At 40.2% G+C, this 8219-nt stretch overlaps 1 protein-coding gene across 6 annotated transcripts in view; it reads right to left on the minus strand.

The window, feature by feature from the left end:
• Window positions 1-8219, minus strand: part of rap1gap2a (RAP1 GTPase activating protein 2a) — a 93814-nt gene that overhangs the window by 40296 nt on the left and 45299 nt on the right. For 2 of the 6 annotated variants that reach the window (XM_032512198.1, XM_032512197.1), the window contains exon 1: window positions 6369-7101. The exons of the other annotated variants lie outside the window; for them this stretch is intronic. In XM_032512198.1, coding sequence (XP_032368089.1) covers window positions 6369-6526 — 158 coding nt within the window. In that variant the 5' untranslated portion in view covers window positions 6527-7101. Of the gene's footprint in view, window positions 1-6368; window positions 7102-8219 lie in introns of those variants that run through there. 6 annotated transcript variants of the gene reach the window in all.

Raw genomic sequence — 8219 nt, forward strand, 5'->3', positions numbered from 1 at the left:
TCTTATCTTACATAATTCACGTGCTAATTGAGTGTTCGCTAAACCTAGTGAGCTAGTTAGAGTGATACTTTGCAATATAAATAGTTTTAAAGAGTGTCTTTTTATTTCCCTTACCAAAACTAAAACCATAAGAGCAAAGTCTAAAAAACACATCTTAGGCCCCCAGGATGGCCCCCAGGATGGCCCCCAATGTAAAAGGAAAAATAATATTTAATGCAGGACATAATGCAGGAACAACAATTCAAAATAATGAATAATTTATTTAACAAATAAGGTATTTTAATCATCATGATGTTTATATCTTCTTCATAGGTAAATCTGTAATTAAAGAGACAGGCTAAAATACTAAATTGTAGTGTTGTATTCAACACTCTTTTTCTTCAATACTTCATCATGTTCATCAAGATGACATAAACATCATTAAAAAAATCACAAATCATGACAATTGAAATACCTTAATTAATGCAGTTATTACTGGTTGTTTCTGCATTAAGTCATGCATGCTATACTATTCTTCCTTGTACATTACTGATAATGAATTCATGCTTTTTCATGCATTATGTCACGCATTAAGCCATGCATGAATTCACGATAATTCATGTACCCTTATTATAAAGTGTTACCAACAATTCTTACAAAAATGACTAAACTTTTGAGTGTTAAATCTGACCCCGTGTGACAATAGAAAGCTTGATAGGAGTAGCAAGTAAGCCAATGGTCAATTACAGCGTCATTTCCCTCTTCTGGACCACTGGCTGGCTGGCTGCAGTACAGCAGCTGACTGTGCGTCAGAGGAATGGGTTTAGGCTGCAACCAGCTGCTAACCTAATTTTATTCTTTCAGTTGTTCAGCGCCAAACATTTCAACAAACACATGGCTACTGCAGGAAACAGTTACACATACTCTAAAACCCGACTGAATGAGAGGCTCTAATCACGAGCTGGTCAATTTATCAAAAGAGAACTTAGTGTGCATGCTTGTTTGAAAAGTATAGACATTTTCTAAGCATAGCATACAACATCACTCAATTTGTGACCATTTCAATTTCTGTTGTTATACCCTGCACAATTCCTTCCACAACATCTTATTATATATTAAGGACCCTCAAACAGATATATAATAGACCACTGACTAGTGTTTAATGAGATTTTCTCTTTAGGGACAGCAACGCTTGAGATACTTGCATGTACTGTCCAATCAATTCAATCTATCACTCCAAAGGGAAATAAAATACGCATGTAGGGTTAAAACACCAAAACAAAACAAATTAAACAACTGGCATAACCACACAAAACTGTGAGACCATAACAAATGATTACAAACAACTTTGAGAGAAAAAAACTTGGATAATATCAGATTTAATTTACAAGTACAAATACATAAGTGGAAAATGCAATATTTTAGTGAAGAAAGAGGCTAAGAGGTCAGCTAATATACAGTTTTCCATGTTCAGAATATCAATAGTCAACCACACAAGGACAACATCCAGGATTATTCTCTTTAACGCAGCGACATGTAGGCAGAAGCTCAAACTCTCTATGCAGGACAACATATGCTTCTGCTTGCAGTAAATTTCCAGATTTTCATGTCAAACAACAGTAAATAAAGATAAGATGCTTCTATGAAACAGTCATCAAAGGCGAAAAAAACACTTTTTAAAGAGGTCCTATTACTCAGGATAAAAATGTGCTGCTTTACTATTTGAGAAATTCAATTGATTTTAAACAGTTTCTTGTCTAGAGCACTGCCCAAATATTTGTTGTGTTCCACCAGCTCCATTTCCTCTTCCTTAAGAATAACGGTCACTTAAGCAGCAGAGGATGACTCTCTAAAATCAATAGTTGTGTCCTTAATTGTTGCTACATTTAGCAGGATGAAGGACTTGTCACGCCATGACACAAAGTCCACCTCCACAGGCTGGTGATCCTATTCCACCCCATTCATGTAGCCTGACTAACAACCAAATCATCAGCACATTTTATTATGCGTCTGTTCTCATTATTACTTTGATAGGTGTTGTTATAAATAACACATAGTAGGTGAGGAAGACCTGGTAGGGATCCAAAAAGGGATTTAACTTAAGGGGTTACAGTCACTGAGATAGAATAAACATGGTTTCCATTAGATGGACCATAGTTACAACACATCACACACGTAAGGCAACTGACAATGATTTCTTGTTGATAGAGCTTTTATTGTGTAGTTATTGAATTATGAATTGTCTTTCACCTTTTGTGCATTGGATGATTGGTCAGGTCTAGCTTGGAAAATTCTGCCTTTGCTTTTGTAAATTCTTCCCAATTCTGCCTTCAGCACCTCTAAAGCTCATTAATTATTATGTAACATTTTGATTGTTTAATCTTCAAAAATAATGAATCAACCTAGATGTTTTCAGTCTTTGTGCTATAGCTAACAGGCTGATGATTCCTGGTCACATAGGAGAGTGATATCTGTCTAGTCTGACTATTAACTTTGAAGTGAATACATGTATCTAAAATCCATCTGTTATGTTAAAATTAAGGTTCTTCATATAAATATGTTGCTGGTTTAAGTACTTATGCAAGCAGCTGTGTGAAAGATTGACTGTGATGAATCAGGCTAGGGGATTGTTTTGATCATTTAAAGGGGGTGTTAAGGCATTAGGAAAACAGACAAGAACAAGACCAAAACACTATATTTATCCTTATTAATGTATTCTGTATTATGTATATTACTGCAGTACCAATTTACATCCATGTGCTGTTAATGCACCTGCAACAACCTTTTACTGTAAAGCCTTTGAGCAAATATAATTGATTTGGGCATTTATTATGTATCTGCTCAGTCTCTGTAGTTATAGTCACTTGCACATTTCTCCCTCTGTTTGTCAGTAAATCTGTCTTATACAGTTAACCTCTTAATGAAGTTTATTTGAGCATCAAACCTTTACTTTACAGTGAAAGTCGTGCCTTTTCCTCTGCCATAACTGGTCATCTTCCTGTAATTATCAGAAGATAGTTTCCCACCGGGAAAAGTACGGTCATAGAAAATGCTAATTATATATTGTGATTTTCAAAACAGATGCATTTTTGTCTCAAAATGACTTTGTAATTGTATTAAAACTATAAAATACTTCATGACTTTACCAGAATACATGTAATCTAGCATTCCATCTAATATGTAGCAGTATGTATTGTCATTAAGGTACATAATTCTGAGATTAAAAGATTTTAATCTGAAAGGAAGGTGCCCCCCTGCTGTGGTTATAGATTAGGTTTAAAAAAGATTCTAGCAACACACACACACACACACACACACACACACACACACACACACACACACACACACACACACACCCACCACACACAAAACACACCACACACACACACACACACACACACACACACACACACACACACACACACACACACACACACACACACACACACACACACACACACACACACACACACACACACACCACACACAAACACCACACCACACACACAACCACACACACACACACACAACACACACACCCACACACACACACACACACACACACACACACACACACACACACACACACACACACACGCACACACACACAAACTCGCTTCCTTACCCACCGACTGCACCACATTACCGCAAATCGACAGAGAAATGCAACCATAACCGCTGAGGCACTTGTGTAAGAACTGCCTAAACACAACTCAACGCTACACACTCTAAGAGACAAACATTTCATACGCACGCACACACACAGTCAAAGCAGGTCTGCAGCTGGAGGTAAATGCGCTGTGGGGGACATTAATGAATGGAAGGTAATATAAACATTCACATACAAGCAGCGGACCTCATGCGGTTCAACTTAATGGAGAGCAAATCCATACAGTATGATACATTAAGGCTCCATCAGTGCAGAGACAAAGAGTGAAAGGAATACACAGAATGTATGTTTGCATGTGTTCTTATGTGTGTTGTGTTGGTAGGAAAGCAGTAAACTGTGGACAAAAAGGGAAAAACTCATTTTCACAAATTCTCTGCTGCAAAATCAGGTGGGGTAAAAACCCAATAAAACACTTTTTTTTTCCTAGCAGTCTATGCAAAGTGTTCATTAGTATGTTGTTGTCAGTTTGTAATTTATAATTCCTTGAATTCATTGTTGGACTAAGTCTGTTTTTGGGGGCACAAACTATCATGCGACAATGGATTGCCGACAACACCCGGTAGCTCACCTGGTGGAGCGTGCGCATCGTGTATCAAAGCTTAGCCCATACAACAGCAGCCAGGGTTCCTCCAGCCCGGGCCCTTTGCTGCATGCCATCCCCTTTCTCTCTTTCCCCTGTCCTTCCTGTCTCACTTCAAGCTATCACTGTCCAATAAGCAAACAAGCTTTGATAGAGAGTAAAAAAACAAAACAAAAAACAATGTCTGCATTTGTGCATGGATCATTATGTGACACAGCAACAGCGATAGAAATGACAACAGCAAATATTGTTGTATCATGCCCTGGGAACATTTCCGCTATCCAGACATGATTAACATTGTCATTTATCACAAGGCAATGACATGCAGATTCAAAATCATAAATCACATAGAAAGCATGTGAAAAACCTGCAAAAAAGTTTATGTTTGTGCATATCTGTGTGACAATGCAGTATTGTTGCATCACAGACAATCACAGCCTCCAAGCTGCTGGAATAATCCGCCAGAGCCCTGGGGCAAAATTCAAGTGATGGGGCCCCACTGAGCACCCCTTCCTCACACTCACGGTGTATGTGCAATGTTTGGTCATCAAGCACATATTTTGCCCAGAGCCACAGAAACCAATCCCTTGTTGAAAGTTGGAAATTTACCCAGCTGCAGGTATGCTGTATTTCAGTTAATAAAAACACAGTTGTTTTTAAAATATATTAATATCACACAATGTAACTGTGTGATCAAACCAAGACTTCAGGATTAGGAAATATTACAGAGCTTCAGTATTTCAGTTGACAATTGTTTTAGTGTAACATTTATCTGAACTAAATTACAATTAATCAAATCATCACAAACCATCTGTCACATAATTAACCCGCAGCTTTTAAGGGCCCAGGAGGTCTGGGGCAGTTTCCTGATTGGCATGGTTTCCAATTCAGCCTTGCTTTCAGGGGTTTATTTTACACTATATGAAACTAAATTACACACACACACACACACACACACACACACACACACACACACACACACACACACACACACACACACACACACACACACACACACACGTGCGCGCGCACACACACAAACACACAAACACAGAGGTCAGATAAACTTATCAGCATTTTCAAAGTGAGTTACAGTTTAACTATACTTGCATTGCTGCTAATGTTAGCTCGGTCAAAACAAGTCTTCCCAGAGGGAGGCTAAGTGGGGGAAAGTGTTACAGTCTCAACCCTGCCGACCTCTTAGACTGTTTGTTACCAGGTGGGATATTCCCAGGGGTCATATTGACTGCACTCATCTCAGGTAGTATTAGCAGTAAGACGATCTGGACGCAACAGCACAGCATGTAATGAAAATCCCCTTACAGGTACATTTGGAGTGGCAATTTTCTGAACAAGTAAGGCATCAACAGTCTTCTTGAACTCAGCATCTAGTATTCCTGTCCTTACACAAATATGCCCGAAGGTCCACATGAGAATGCAACAGTTTTGTTTCTTTATTTGTAGCTTTCATAGTCAATAATAAATTTATAAGAAATCCCATATTTAAAGCTGCTTTTTACAGCAGGGTTATGGACACTAAATGACTGTATTCTTTTCTATACTGTAGTTTGCAGCCAGTAGCACACCGATCTACAATCCTGTATTTACAGTGCCCTTGGCAAAAGGAATACAAAAGTTCCATCAGCATGACAGGCATCAGTGTCCATTGATGCTTGCATACAGCAAAAATTGTAAAGAACCAGCTCTACAAAGACACAAAGGGATGAGTGGATGTCCATTGCTCTGCACCTTTGGCTTTTTTTTTATGCATCTTTCTTTAGACACGTTTCATTCTATCTTTTTCCCCCCCCTGTTCCTCCCTCTCCACACCACAGGTTTCCTCGTGTCCTCTCAGTCCCACCTCTATTCATCTACACTCCTCTCTCTTTCTTGTCTGTCATTTCCACAGACCGAGATTGACACAAGACACACACAATAACACAGACACGTGTGCTCTATTAAAAAGGACCTAGGCTATTATAAGACTGCAGATGCAAACTCACTGAACCACAAAGACCACAAAGTAACCCATGCCTCTGGAATAACACATTACAAGCTAATAAAGTGTCCCTAAGCCATACATTATCTACCCAGCATGCCTGCCTCAACAGATGACATAAGGGTACAAACTTCACCCACCCTTCGCTCTCCTCTTTCTCTTTCTCTTTCTCTCTCTCTCTCTCCTTGGCTTTGCGAGACTTGTGCAGGAGTCCGATCAGGATCACGGCGGCCCGAATCCCAGCCTTTTTGTTGTGGAACCGTCCTCCGGTCTGAGACATGCTGGACGTCTCTGCCATGAGGGGTTCAGGTGACAGACGGTCCAAGGTCAGGCCGGCTCCGGGGTCCCTGGGCTGCAGGACCTGCTTTGTCGTGGCTTTGCGGGGTTCCAGTGTGAGCTGTGGGTGTCACAATCTTGGTTCTGTGTGCTGTCTGGTAAGTTGACAGCTGGCAAGTTTTTGCCAAAGCAAGTAGCCTACCTGTTTGATTTCTGTCCCAAGATTGTCAGTTTAGCGCCTCTCTGTCAGACGTTCTGTACCAGCAATCCAAAAGTTAAAGATTATGAAGACACTCTTGGCTGTCAAATCCGATTAAATCTCCGTTGACGTTGGGATCTATAAGCATTTCTTGTAATCCCAGAGGTCCAGAGTGGCACTGTTGGACTCTAGCTCAAGGTGAACTTCTATCTGCAACCCCCGCAGTGAATCTGTAAATCGTAGCTCCATACCACATCTTGGTCCCTGAAGAGAGGGTGACGAGTTGCTCTAGTGACAGCCTCACAGACACACACAGGGCAGCACTGCATCTCTCGGTTTACCTACCTCTACCTTACCAGCTATGCTTGCTTTTCTAACATGCTCTGTTTCTTCACCGTCTTTGTGTGCTGCAGCTCTGCTCCCACCTTTCTGACTGCTGAGCCCCGCCCTCCTCCGTCTGATTGGCTGGAATTGGTACATGGACTGCCTCCTCCCCTCCCTCCACTGAATGACTCCCTCTATCTCCTTGCCCTTGTTTCTGCCTTGTTAATGATTTTAAATTCTCTCTGACCTTGTTCTATCTATGCTTGATGTTACGATTTCATTTCTAGGGACATGCATGTACACCTACCCACCAAGTCTCTCTCTCTCTCCCTTTCTCTCTCCCTCTCTCTCTCCCTCTCAAACACACACACGCACGCACACACACACACACACACACACACACACACACACACACACACACACACACACACACACACACACACACACACACACACACACGCACACACACACACACACACACACACGCACGCACACATACACTCAATCTAAATTCAAACAGGTTTATCAGTCTATTGGCTGTGCAGATGCCAAGGACATTGGAATTGAAATGGAACTTCACACAATGAAAGGCGATTAAATGACACAGTAAATTATCATTTTAACAAATTTTGCATGCTCTCTTTTGTACACAGACACACAGGGAAATACAAGACAAATTCTCACACTGTATTTCTTGTTTGTTGCCTGATATTACCCTGTCGCAACACATCTTTTCTCCAATTTACTTACTTTATTTCCTCTAAACTGTTTGCATGCTTCTTGTTTTTCCAACAAATACACAGTCTACTAGTTTCGCTCCAGTTTCAGCCAGAGACAGTTTACTCTTCACTTTCAGATTAGTAAACAGAGCTGAAGTAGTCATCTTCCCAGAATACATTGATCTAACGTATTCTGTTTCACCTTGTCCCGCCTGTTAGTGAGCTAACCAACGGATTGACTGAGTGTGGAACATAACGGTTATCTTAGCATTAAGGTTAGAAGCAAAAATCACTGGTTTCCTGGTTACATTGTTTTAATAATAGTTAGTAATTTGAGGGAGTTTAAGAGGTGCCCAATGATGGTTTTTTTTTCACCTTTGGACAGAGTCAGTTGCCAGTCTTTAAACTATGCAAACTGTTTTCTGGCTCCAGCTTCAAAGCTTGTCTCACCAACATATATATATATATATATA

This window comes from Etheostoma spectabile, chromosome 3 (genome assembly GCF_008692095.1).
Source record: "Etheostoma spectabile isolate EspeVRDwgs_2016 chromosome 3, UIUC_Espe_1.0, whole genome shotgun sequence".
Classification (NCBI taxonomy): Eukaryota; Metazoa; Chordata; class Actinopteri; order Perciformes; family Percidae; genus Etheostoma; species Etheostoma spectabile.